The following is a 13927-nucleotide window of genomic DNA, read 5'->3' on the forward strand; positions in this document are numbered from 1 at the left end:
TTCCTTTGGCAGTGTGTAGTATTGTCACACCAGAGATGAGAGGTATCAAGCCACTTGTCTTGGAAGTACAAGTTGGTGATCAACCTACATGATGTCTGCTTATTGTGCTTCAGGACCAAGCATGACTACATTGTCCAGTAATTGTTCCTTGATGCACCTGGAAGGACATCTGTAAAAGAGAGGCCAAGCTTTATGTTGCAGAACACAAGAAGTTAGGTTATTCTCAGTTGAGGTCGTCTTCATCAGGTAGGCCTAAGGTAAAGTCAACAGACCATTCTAGTGACCAATTAAGCAAAATCTGCACCCAAAACTCCTCGACATACAGATGCTCCGGCACTGGGGGGAGGTAACGCAGTCAGCAGTAATGGCAGCCACATTCATCTTCAGAGCCCGACTTGGACCCTATGCTGAACGTTAAGCTGATATATCCGAGTGCCATATCACTCTTTTCCGCAGCAGGTTGCAGCCTTTAAAGGAGGCCCTGCTGCAGATTTATTTGAAGTTTATTCTGGCTCCCCCATGAACTGACTGGGTCCTCTAGTTAAACTTCTGCCACCGGGTCTTTCCTAGGCACTGACTGACCTCAAGCTGGGCCATGACTCCAACCATTTGCTGCAGGTATTGTTGCTAGTTCCTTCGTCTATTCTGGTAACAACTTCCACCAGTTCCACCAATACTCTGTCCTGAACCATTTTCAGCTAGAGCCTATCCAAGGTCCAAGTAAATGAGTACCAAACAAATCAATGTGCGGTGATTAAGGGCCCTCCAGTCTCAGTAATCTGATAGTGACTTCTAGCCACTGATTCCTCACCTTAAAATGATCTCCAGGAGTCAGACTGAATCCGAAAATGTGAGCAGTACCCCTGCATGCAGGTAGGTGGCGTCATCCAGCGCCGCGTGGTTTGGGCAGTTTTATCCGCGACGGAAGTGATGTACACTGTGCCTACATAGGCACCACCACAGCACGTTGACATTAGTTCTTTTCTTTCTGCAGCAGTCAGCACAAATCCGGAGAGATCCCCCGGGCTAGCCATTTTACTAGCCTTGGATATACTCTGAGACTGCCACAAACTGCAAACAGTGAGCTGAATGTCAATTAGTGAGCCCCAGGTTTGTTCCTAAAGCTGGGTTACAACCGCCACCATTTTTTGCCTTGCCTTTCCAAAGAATTGGGATGGACATCAGAGGACTCTTAGGGCCTTGGATTAGACAACAGACATTTCTTGGTTCTCGTTGATTATGCCACTCGTTACCCTGAGTCTTTTCCTTTACAGACAAACTTAGCAGCCCCTATTAATGATATCCGTATTCCCTATTTTTCCAGAGTTGGCCTGCCGCAGGAACGTTTTACAGATCAGTAGGAGTTTCTATGCATCCATCATGTCAACATCTCTTTATAACGCACGCAGACAAGAAGACTTGTAGAACAAAGTGATAAAATCCTCAAACAAATTATCAGGAAAGCTGTGTCCCCAACAGAAAGAACAAAGATAAGCTAGTAGATAGATTAGGATAAGTATTATTTAAACTCTACAGTGTACTGCAGTCATCTACAGGATTACACCCTTTTGAGTTATCATTTGGACATGAACCTTAGTTATTTTGAGACCCAGAGAGTGCCAGAGAAAAGAACTGTGGCCTTGATAGAATATGCATCTGCATTAAAGGCTTCATTAATGACCCTCGGACAGTTTGCAGTGCAACAAGTATAGGATGCACAAACGACCGGAGAAATAGTATAACCAGGAGGTTCATGGGCACAGAGTAAGGGAATAGTCTTTATTTCTGGTGCTAACCAATGAAAATATGATACTAGCTAAAGAACATGGGCCATATGATTGGACATTTACCTATAGGCTGGAAAAGTCCAATAGAAGGTGGGCCTCTCACTTATGCTATGTAAATCTCCTTAGGAAGTGGGTGGAAACAGAGTAGGTGAGCTTCATAGGGATTGTGGAGAGTGGGTTGAGGGGAAGGTAGTATTCACCATCAATAAAAAATAAAATGGTGCTTGGGAAGAATTTGTTGCAATTGATAGAGAGGGCAGAAGTGAAGAGATTGATCATACTGGTGGGAGAAGTCTTCTCACCATTTGCCCAGGCATACTTCCCTAGTCGAACATGCAATAAACACCTCACCACAGAGAAGGATTAGAGCTAGGCCCTATTCTATACCCAAGGCAAAAGAGAAGCATTTTAGAAAGAGATAGCTCTAGGAATCCCAGAACCTTCAAGAAGCGAGTGGACTTCTGCCATAGTGTAGGTTCCTGGAAAGGAAGAGTCTATTTGCTCCTGTATTGAGTTTCTAGTTAATGAGGTAGCCACCTTCGATGCTTACCGCTTGCCACATGTGGACAATATCATAAACAACTGGTGAAGGCTTTTTTTATTAGTACCCTCCCTGGGCCTCACTAAGGGCTATTGGGCATAAAGCTGTCATTTCAACCCATTTTGAACTCTCCCAATTTAAGATATTGCTTTTTAACTTATATGAGGCGCCTGACATGTTCCAGCATCTCACGGATCGAGTTCTTCGGTCCACTGAACATATGTGGCAGGCTTTACAGATGGCATTGTCTTCTTTAGCCCTGACTGTAAGTTCAATTTTCATCGCTTTAAGGTCATCTTGACGTTTCTTCATGAGGCAGGTTTAACAGCCAGTCTGGCTAAAAGTAAGGCTGAAAATATAAGAGAGGGGTCCAAATTAGCCAAAGGGCTAGTACACCTAAAGTAACCACTTAAAACAATAATCCCTTTGGGCTCTGTGTTTATGCACTCTTCACACACATACACTACTTCCAATCAAAACTCATTCCAACAGCACCAATTAGAACCCAAGAACATAATGTAGAAAAATCATGAAACTTAATTTATCACTGCATGTTAAAAAAAAACTTGTTCTTTTTGTTAAAAACTTCTCATTGGAGACCCTATTCCCGAACATAAAATAACCTAATTATTAAAACACAACAAATTTCACAAAGAAGGGAGAATTGTAAATCTCAGATCAACCATCATGGGCACACACTTGGAAGACAATATCATGTAAGTACTCTTGCATCACATACAATATACATATAGGTGTTCTTATACTACACAAAATATTGTTTCAGGTTTTCTAGTTGGGCCACATATATTAAAACCAGGAGTTGTTTCTCAAATGTTGTCTTTTCTTTAGACACAGAAGCCTTCTACCTCTTGGTGTAGGGCCTCCAGGAGAGTCCTTGCCTTCACCCAAATGGGTGCACGGCAATGGCCTGCTGCCCAAATAGGAAAACCATCATTCCCTTACTCTCTTCTCACTGATCCTTCTAAACATCCCCTCAGTGTATGTGATCTCCCATACTGTTTCTCAGTATTTTGTCCCCGGTTGTGCTTTTCGTCCTACAGTAACTTTTATCTGATCCTCCTGATTATTCGCTCAGGATCTGCTCTCTGATCCCCCTTAAAGCTCCCTTAGTCCCTTCTCTTAGGATCGTCCTTAGTTACCTTGGCATCTTTTCTCTGACCCTCTTCTCACTTTGCTCAGCTCCATATGTCTTCTGCTTTTAAATCTCATGTTATTCTCTCAATATTATGTTTTACAAGCACATTATCTTTCTTACCATTACCTTGTTCTTCTTCAAGTGTATCATACCTGTTTTTTTTTTTCTTATCATGCCCATGCTGTTCTGTAATTTGCATTGAGGCCTCTGAATTGCAATCTTTTTTGTGTTTGTGCATTTTACTTCCTAGTCACCTGTTAGACGTACCTTGGTCTTTATGTAGGTGCCAGCCTTAGCTTTCATCATATTGTTCCTTCAACTGGACATCACTATCTTACATGATAGAGACACGTTAGTGATAGATTCCTTACCGTAGAATATCCCCAGGCGTCAGACTGGATCCGGATATTTTTCGCGTAGCAGTACCCATGCGCGTCGGTAGGCGTCGTCCGCGGCTCCTCGTCCGTTGTCGGCGTCGTGGGCGCCGTGATGACGTTGTCGGAGTACTTAGACGCCGCCTCCGCATGCTGGCGTCAGTTCTTCTTTTTTCCGCGCCAGCTAGCGCAGATCTGGAAAAAATTGTACCCTAGTCACTTTTTGACTAACCTTTTGAGATCCTTTTTGATCCGTTTTCGAAGTCTATTCGACTCCGACGGTGCCGGTAGGCATGCCCGGGTTTAAACCCTGCGCCGACTGATGTCGGTTACCGACCCCCATTGCCGGTGCCTGCACTGTTTATGCCTGGACCACGACGACAAGTCCTGCTCCGACTGCTGGGCCCTGACGTCTAAGGCTATACGGGAGCGATCCCGTAAGAGACTCGAGCTTCGGCAGTCCGCCCGCGCCGCTCGAGGTCCCGGTCCGAAAGGAGGTTGAGGGACTGGTCGCGAGCCCGGAGCCACCACAGTTCCGGGAGTCTTCATCGGTCTTCGGGCTCGAAGTCCTCAGGTAAGAGGCACAAGAAGTCGAAGAGGCATCATCGCTCTTCTGACTCCCCCCGACGCTCGTGCGATGCGGCCGGGGGTTCGGGCTACACCGCCCACGCGGCTCCGCTGGAGCCGCAGGTGTCGCGGCCTGCTCCACACCTGCCGGTCCCTGGGCAGGGCGTGACACCGGGGGAGATTGCAGACTTCCTCATGGCCATGAGGTCACTCGCTCCTCTGTCGGGTTCCGCAGCGCCTTCGGGCCAAGCGGCTCCGACTGGGTCCCCACGCGGGCCGGGTGCTTCGGCGCCGTCGGCGGCTTCGGTCCCAACGCTGCAGGGCCCCTCTGGGTCCGGTTCCGGATCCGTGTCGCCGCCGGTCGACCTCATGATCTCGCCGGCGTCGGTCCCACGGGTGTCTCCCCCGGCGCCGTCCCAGGACGACGTCGTCCCTGGTCCTGCCCTCGATTTGGGTCCGGCGCCAGAGCGGCGCCGCTCTCAACGTCGATGGGAGATTTTTATTTCTATGACCCGACCCCATCTTTTGAGCCTGAGTACCAGGCGGTGGGTGATGAGGAGGATTGGGAGGGGTCTGAGGACCCTCTGGCACGAGAGTGTCAGTCTTCTGCGGACTGGGCAGGAGAGCTTGGGGAGGCCAGTGGTCTGGACACTTCGCCCGACACTGGTTTTGTCTCCCCTCCTAACGTGGCTACGGAGGAGGGGGGCTGCCTATAGCGTGGTGCTGATGAGGGCGGCCAAGGCCCTGGGCCTTGAGCTCCCCGTCGCGGCCGTGAGGACTAACCTCCTCACTTAGGTCCTTAAACTGCAGTCAAGCTCGGCCGAGCCTCTGCTGCCGTTTAATGAGGCCTTGTCAGACGTTCTTTTGGGCACTTGGTCCAGGCCCGCCACAGGGCAGCCTGTGGATAGGAACGTGGCCAGACGCCACCGCCCGGCTTCGGGTGACCCTTGCTTTCTCTCTACCCACCCCACCCCTGAGAGCCTGGTTATCCAGGCCTCCAATTCCCAGACCGCATTCCCTTCGGCTCCCCCCGACCGGGAATCCAAGAGGTACGAGACTTACGGAAAAAAGGTATTCTCCTCCCTGAGTTTGGGATTGCGGTCAGTCACTACCACGTGCCTCTTGGGCCGCTAAACCCACTCTCTGCGGGACACGGTCGCGGCCGTGCTGCCAGAATGCCCGGTGGAGGTACGGGCTAAACTCGGCCAGGCCCTTGTGGAAGGCCGAGATGCGGCACGGTATTCCATCCAGTGTGGGCTGGACACTACCGACTCTGGCGATTCGTCGTCACGCCTGGTTGAGGTCCGCCAATTTCTCGGCCGATGTCCAAAACACACTATGGACATGCCGTTTGATGGCCGTCGCCTCTTTGGCGACAAGGCAGACTATGCGCTTGAGCGGTTTAAGGACTCCAGGGCTACGGCCAAGTCCTTGGGCCTCTCGGCCCCACGCCAGCAAACGGCTGCCTTTCGCCCCTTTCGTGGCCAAGGAGGGGGTGCCCCCACACATTCTGCCAGCCACGTGCCGCAGACTACCATCCAGCGCGGTGGCGGACGTGGAAACAGCCGTGGCGGCAGTTGGGGACAATGGCGAGGCCAGTCCACACCTGCCCCTGCAGCATCCCCCTCAAAACCCTCCTAGTCCGTGCTTTAAGGCCCATGTGACGCCAGTGGGGGGCAGGGTTCGCCATCACCACCTCCACTGGTGCACTGTCACATCTGACAGGTGGGTGCTGCAAATCGTCCAAAGGGGCTACTCCCTCCACTTCGAGGCGACCCCTCCAGCCATGCCACCGCAGTACCACCGCGTGTCGGGGGATCACTTACAACTTCTGCAAGAGGAAGTTACGGCCTTCTTGGCCAAGGGGGCCATCAAGCGCGTTCCTGTGCCAGAAGTAGGGTGTGGTTATTACTCCCACTACTTTCTGGTACCCAAGAAGGGCAAAGGGGGCCTACGCCCTATCTTGGACCTACGGAACGTCAACGGCTTCCTCCGGAAGGAGAAGTTCAAGATGCTGACGTTGGCTCAGGTTTTTGCTGCCCTAGAACCTGGAGACTGGATGGTAGCGTTGGACTTGCAGGACGCTTATTTTCACATCCCAGTCCTGCCGGCCCACCGGCGTTACCTGCGGTTCACGGTAGGCCACGAGCATTTTCAGTTTACAGTGCTCCCCTTCGGCCTTACCAGCACCCCACGGGTGTTCACGAAAGTGATGGCGGTGGTCGCAGCTCATCTGCGCAGGCTAGGGGTTTCAGTCTTCCCCTACCTCGACGACTGGTTGTTGAAGGCGGGCTCGCCCCAGACAGTCGTCAGCCACCTCCAGACTACGGCCGACCTCCTGCACCTGCTGGGGTTTTCCATCAATGTGCCGAAGTAACACCTGTGTCCCTCTCAAAAGCTCCTCTTCATCGGAGCGGTTCTGGACTAGGCACAGTTTCGGGTTTATCCTCCCGAACAGCGGGTTCGGGATATTCAGGCTCTGATTCCGATCTTTCAGCCTTTATCCCGAGTCTTGGTCATGTTGACGCTGCGGCTTCTGGGGCTGATGGCCTCCTGCATCCTTCTGGTGCATCACGCCAGGTGGCGGATGCGGGCTCTGCAGTGGGACCTGAAGTTTCAGTGGGCCCAGCATCAGGGCAACTTGTCCGACCACGTCTTGATCTCAGAGGGCACTGCAAGACCGTTGCAGTGGTGGCTCTCGGACCGCGATTGGGTCAGCGGCAGATCCCTCTCCCTACCCCAACCAGAACACGTAGTTGTGACGGACGTGTCCCTCCAGGGTTGGGGAGGCCACATGGGAGAGGCAGAGATCAGAGACCTCTGGTCTTCGGCGGAGTCCCAGCTCCATATCAACCTTCTGGAGCTGCAGGCGATCCGACTTGCACTGAAGGCACTCATCCCCTCTGGCAGTGGCTGGAACATCAGGGCGTGACCCTGGTGGTTCAACACCTGGCAGGTTCCCTGAACGCCAGGGCGGACGAACTCAGTCGTCGATGCATGATGGATCACGAATGGCGTCTGAACTGGGACGTGGCGCAAGGCCGCTTTCTGCAGTGGGGAGAGCCTTGGTTAGATCTATTCGCCACAGAAGAGAACGCGCAATGTCATCAGTTCTGCGTGTTGGAATTTCCAAAGCGGCACTCGCTCGGAGACGCTTTTCGTCGTGAGTGGAGTTGCGGTCTATTGTACGCCTTTCCGCCTATACCACTTCTGCCCAGAGTGCTGAAGAAGATCAGGCGCAACCAGGCCCAGGTTATCCTTGTGGCTCCGGGCTGGGCACGAAGGTACTGGTATCCAGAGCTACTCAGTTTGTCAGTCGATCCCCCGGTTCGTCTGCCTCTTCAGGAGGACCTTCTGTCGCAGCAGCAGGGGACGGTCCTCCACCCGAACCTGTCCAGTCTCCACCTCCATGCTTGGAGATTGAGTGGCGACAGTTGAGGCCATTTGACTTGCCTCCTGAAGTTTGTAATGTGATTCTGGCAGCCAGGCGTCCCTCCACAAAGTCGGTATACGCCTGCAGGTGGAACAGATTTGTGGCATGGTGCACAGCAAAGGCTGTGGATCCACTTTCTGCCCCCCTTTCTAAGGTTCTCCTCTTCCTTATTTCTCTTGCACAGCAGGGCTCTGCTCTGGGCACTATCAAGGGCTACCTTTCTGCCCTTTCCGCATTCTTAAGGCTACCTGATCAGCCTTCTTTGTTCAAGTCCCCGATTGTTAACAGATTCTTAATGGGCATCACTCATATGTTCCCTCCTGTTCCTTTCGTGATGCCCCAGTGAGACTTGAAACTGGTTCTAACCTACCTGATGTGCGCTCCTTTCGAGCCGCTTCATAACTGTCCTCTCCGTCTTCTTACACTTAAGACTGCTTTCCTGGTTGCCATCACCTCTGCCAGGAGAGTGAGTGAGCTCCAGGCTCTTTACTCTAAACCTCCTTTCCTTTCTGTCCATCCGGACAAGGTTGTGTTGCGGACAAAACCCTCTTTCCTGCCCAAGGTAGTCACAGCCTTCCACATCGGGCAGTCCATCACCTTGCCCACCTTCTTTCCGCCTCCGCATCCCTCGAAAGAGGAAGATAGGCTCCACCGTCTGGACCCAAAACATGCGCTCTCATACTATCTGTATCGCACACGCCAGTTCCGGGTGGATGACCAACTCTTTGTTGGTTACGTGGGCGCTAAGAAGGGACGGGCAGTGCACAAGTGGACCATCTCTCGGTGGATCGTGTTGTGCATCCAGGCGTGCTACTCCTTGGCTAAAAAGGAACCTCCTGTTGGGCTGAGGGCCCATTCCACTCGGGCCACGGCGACTACCACTGCCCTGGGCCGGGGAGTCCCCTTGCAGGACATTTGTCAGGCAGCTACGTGGGCCTCGCTGCACACGTTCGCAAGACACTACTGCCTGGACAGCCAAGTCCGGAGGGATGGCTTCATTGGCCGTTCCGTCCTCCAGGACTTTCTGGTGTGATAATTGGTTCGCAGACCCACCACCGGGGTTGGTATTGCTGGGGTATCTATTCTACGGTAAGGAATCTATCACTAACGTGTCTCTTTCAGATGCACAAGTTACTACTTGTGTAACAATATATCTGTAAGAGACCTTAGTTAGTGATAGATTCCTTACCGACCCACCCATCCTCCCCTTTCTGCGAACCAATATCTAGGGTTAAGGTCAGCCCCTTTCAGGGCCCTAGTTTCATGGCACCAGTGTTGGTTTTTATCATGGCTCTGCGTTTCTGGCGCGGAAAAGCTGTGTATAAGAACTGACGTCAGCACGCGGAGGCGGCGTCTAAGTACTCTGACAACATCATCACGGCGGCGACGACGGACGAGGAGCCGCGGACGACGCCTACCGACGCGCATGGGTACTGCTACGCAAAAAAATTCCGGATCCAGTCTGACGCCTGGGGATATTCTAAGGTAAGGAATCTATCACTAACTAATGTCTCTTACAGATATACCGTTACACAAGTAGTAACTTGTACATCAGTTCTCCTTAGATTCTTTCTCTTTAACCTTTGCCTTACCACACTGAGTCTGCTGGTGAACTTCACCTGACTACTGTCTAACAAATAGAGAGTGAGGGTTTTTACAAGGGATACTCCATGTCCCCCTGGGATATGAACCAAAAACAAATAAAGGAGTAAACCCTGCGGATATATAATATCAACGAGATGAGGAGGTAGAAAAGGAAAGAGTTCCTTTTCTAAAAAGACCCCTCACTCACCAACCTAGTTGGTGACATGCTTCACCATCGGGGTCCCACCCAAGTAGCCGAATGCTACCCCGGTGTGCTTCAACACCTGTTTACAGTGGAGCAGGATTATTCACAACAGTGGTGCAAGTGAGTGAAAAGGTAGGGGTTTCAAATCGTCTTTATTTAACTCCCTAAAAGTTTAATATCATGCACTGATTGAAACATGTAGACCACCATGATCACTTTTTTAGACAGACACACCACAGGTCAATCTAACCTAACTTGGTGTGCCACTCTGTTTTTAACCATTGTCTTATTGCTCCTTATTAAACTTTTAGGGAGTTAAAAAAAGACGGTTTTTAACCCCAATGATGAAGCATGTCACCAACTAGGTTGGTGAGTGAGGGGTCTTTTTAGAAAAGGAACTCTTTCCTTTTCTTCCATGTTTACCTCCTCATCCCGTTGGTATTCTATATCCGCGGGGTTTACGCTTTTATTTGTTTTTGGATCTTCACCTGACCACATAGTCTCTTATCTAATCCCGACCTTTGGTTCTGCTCTAGGGATTCACAGATTCCTGAAGGACACGGTGAAAAGCTGCACCAGAGATGGCTTTGTACAGACCATTCGTGGGAGACGTCGGTACCTGCCGGCGATCAAGGACCCGAACCATCATAGTAGAGCACATGTGAGTGGCCTGTGTAGTACTAGTACAAGAGTGGGGTCTACTCCAGGCAGTGGCCTTTGTACGTGTTGTTTGCTGAGACAAGTGGTCTGGAAACGAAGAGTGGTTCATTGTTGTTTTGGATAATCGTAAACTGCACTGCTCCAGCCTCAGACTGGTGCTTTCACCATAATGAAAGGAAATGCTGGCTACTGGTAACCAGGTGGAGCAATGTCTGAAATTGGAATGGTTAATTATTTTAATGAAAGGAGTAAAGAGAACATGTACAGCACATGCAGTAGTGGTGGCATCACCTGACACAGTTGCACATACCTACCGGATTTGTGTATTTGTTGTGTTAATGGGGTGTGACCCGACACAGTCTCCCATGGAGCTGTAACGAGCAGGGGCTTCACATAGTTACCCAGTGCTGCTCATTTATTGTAATGACAGCCCATCACTTACCACGATTTCTCTGGACAAGTGGGAGCACACATGGCAGTTGCCCATAGGCTCTGTAATTTTTGCATTAATAGGGTTATAACCTTGCACAGTTACAGATAGATTCTCTAATTGGAATATTAATGGGGTCATATCCTGGCATAATCCCCCCCCCGCACCCCCCCTGCCCCCCCCCAGTGCCTTGAGACCCCCACGGGTGAGTAGCACGCTTTACAAGTGTATTGATTGATTGTCCTGACTCCGTCTGAAGCGGTTGCTCCCCCACGCTCCCTGGCTCCAGCTGGTATCGTAGCGCCTCGCAGCTATTGCTTGTGCTTCTGCTTTGTAATTGGCTCCGATTACTAAGTGTGCCCCGATTTCAATAATTGCAGCTTTGCCAGATCTTAGCGTTACGCTATATTTGTATAACTTGCAGGTCGCTTTGTTTATAAATTATTTTCTGCCTGATTGTGCCTGCGCCTCTGCCCACCCCAACCTCGTCCTGTTAACTTTCGTTTTTGCTGCCATCTTGTTGTTGTGCCGTCCCAGCCCGCAGCTCCCTCCCGCTCCCGACTCCCAGCTGACCCTCCCTCGCTCCGCCCCCCTCCACTATCGACATATATCAGAACAGCTGACACGCAGCGTTCACGCGCCGCGAACGCGCCCCATGCGCACCGAAGGTTCGCCAAAGGTAAGCCCGTCTACGCCCGTCCGCGCCTGGACCGCGCCCAGCGCCAGACCCCCTGGTCCTCGCAAAACCCACTCCTCCCGCATATCGTATGACGCCGCTACCCTCTCAGGCCTTAACCCCGGCCGCACACCTCAATGCTGCGAAGCCGCCCCAGGACACACCCATGGACCATTCGTCTGCCGCTCCTGCAAGTTCACCTGCATCAGGACCTACACCAAATCCAATCCCTTCAAACACAGCTCCGAGTCTAACCATCTGAAGTGCATCCTACTGAACACCCGCTCGGTCCACAGACACGCCACTGAACTCTGGGATCTACTCGAAACTACATCACCGGACGTCGCCTTCCTTACAGAAACCTGGATGAACGCCTCCTCAGCGCCCGACATCGCCATAGCCATCCCGGACAATTACAAGATTATCCGAAAGGACCGCACTAACCAAACAGGAGGAGGCATCGCCATCGTCCATAAGAACACCATCCGAATCACGACCAGCTCCGACGATAACCTCACGACCGCCGAACACCTCCACTTCCAGATCCACACCGACCCCAGGACCACACTTAGAGGCACCCTCATTTACAGACCACCAGGAACCCGCACACAATTCAACGAAGACATCACTGACTTCATCAGCCCACATGCCCTCACCTCCGAGAACTACATTCTACTGGGAGATCTCAACTTCCACCTGGAAAAGAAAAACGACAGCAACACCACCACCCTTCTGGACAACCTGGCCAATCTCGGACTCAAACAAATTGTTGACACCCCCACCCACCTAGCCGGACACACGCTCGACCCTATCTTTACCTCCAACAAACACATCTCCTTCAATCACACCACAGCTCTCCACTGGACAGACCACAGCGGCGTTCACTTCAACTACAAAAAAAACACAACCCACATCCTATCCCTCGAAGAAACTGGAGCAAAATCACCACCGACCGACTCTTCACATCGCTTAATCAAAACCCCCCTGCCATATCATCGGACCCAAACCAAGCTGCCACCAAACTCACACATTGGATCTCCCACAGCGCTGACAAATTAGCACCCTTGAAAAACCACCAGATCAAACTAGGTAGCAAAAAGGCTCCCTGGTTCAACGATGACCTTAAGAAATCCAAGAAGGTATGTCGTACCCTCGAGAAAACCTGGAGAAAAAACCCAACCACTGACAACCTGACCACCTTCAAGGACGCCACCCGCAAACACCACCAACTGATCCGATCAACCAAGAAATCAGCATTCAAGGATCGACTCGACAACAACGCCCACAACAGCAAGGAACTATTCAACATCGTCAAAGAATTTACCAACCCCTCCACCGGCACCAATGACATCACTCCCTCCCAAGATCTCTGCGACTCTTTATCCTCTTTCTTCCACAACAAAATCGCCGGCATACATAACAGCTTTGAAAACCAGGCCGAAGATCAGTACACTCCACCCACCCCCGAATCAAAACTGCACTTTCACAACCTTCATGCCTGGAACCCAATCACTACTGAAGACACCATCCGCCTGATGAACTCCATCCACTCAGGTTCACCAACCGACCCATGCCCCCACCACATCTTCAACAAAGCAGACTCCATCATCGCACCCTACCTCCGAGATGTCATCAACTGCTCCTTCAAATCCGCTACCTTCCCGGAAAGCTGGAAACATGCCGAACTCAGCGCCCTTCTGAAGAAACCCACAGCAGACCCCTCTGAACTTAAGAACTACCGCCCCATCTCACTCCTCCCATTCCCTGCCAAAGTCATTGAGAAAGCCGTCAATAAACAGCTCGCCGACTTCCTGGAATCCAACAACTCCCTCGACCCCTCACAATCTGGATTCCGAGCCAAACACAGCACCGAAACCGCCCTCATCGCTGCTACAGACGACATCCGAACGCTACTGGACAACGGAGAAACAGTTGCCCTCATCCTACTTGACCTCTCCGCCGCCTTCGACACAGTCTGTCATAGCACCCTCATTCAACGCCTCAGCAACGTCGGAATACAAGGACAAGCTCTGGACTGGATCATCTCGTTCCTCACCGGAAGAACCCAGAGAGTTCACCTCCCCCCATTCAAATCAGAGGCCACCAAAGTCATCTGCGGCGTACCACAAGGATCATCTCTCAGTCCCACCCTTTTCAACGTTTACATGAGTCCCCTCGCATCCATCGCACGACAACACAATCTCAACATCATCTCCTACGCAGACGACACCCAGCTGATCCTCTCCCTCACCAAAGACCCAAGTATCGCCAAAACCAATCTACACGAAGGAATGAAAGAAGTAGCCGAGTGGATGAAAAATAGCCGTCTAAAACTAAACTCGGACAAAACGGAAGTCCTCATCCTAGGATCATCCCCCTCTGCCTGGGACGACTCATGGTGGCCACCGGCCCTGGGAACAGCACCCATACCCACAGATCACGCACGTAACCTGGGCTTCATCCTAGACTCCTCCCTCTCGATGACCAAACAAGTCAACGCCGTCTCATCTTCAT

At 51.4% G+C, this 13927-nt stretch overlaps 1 protein-coding gene across 2 annotated transcripts in view; it reads left to right on the plus strand.

Annotated features, from left to right (window-relative positions):
- The window catches only part of POLQ (DNA polymerase theta), a 478304-nt gene that overhangs the window by 402327 nt on the left and 62050 nt on the right, over window positions 1-13927 (plus strand). For both annotated transcript variants that reach the window (XM_078656637.1, XM_078656638.1), the window contains one exon: window positions 10184-10308. In XM_078656637.1, coding sequence (XP_078512763.1) covers window positions 10184-10308 — 125 coding nt within the window. The remainder of the gene's footprint in view (window positions 1-10183; window positions 10309-13927) is intronic.

The sequence above is a fragment of the Lissotriton helveticus genome, chromosome 8 (assembly GCF_964261635.1).
Source record: "Lissotriton helveticus chromosome 8, aLisHel1.1, whole genome shotgun sequence".
Classification (NCBI taxonomy): domain Eukaryota; kingdom Metazoa; phylum Chordata; class Amphibia; order Caudata; family Salamandridae; genus Lissotriton; species Lissotriton helveticus.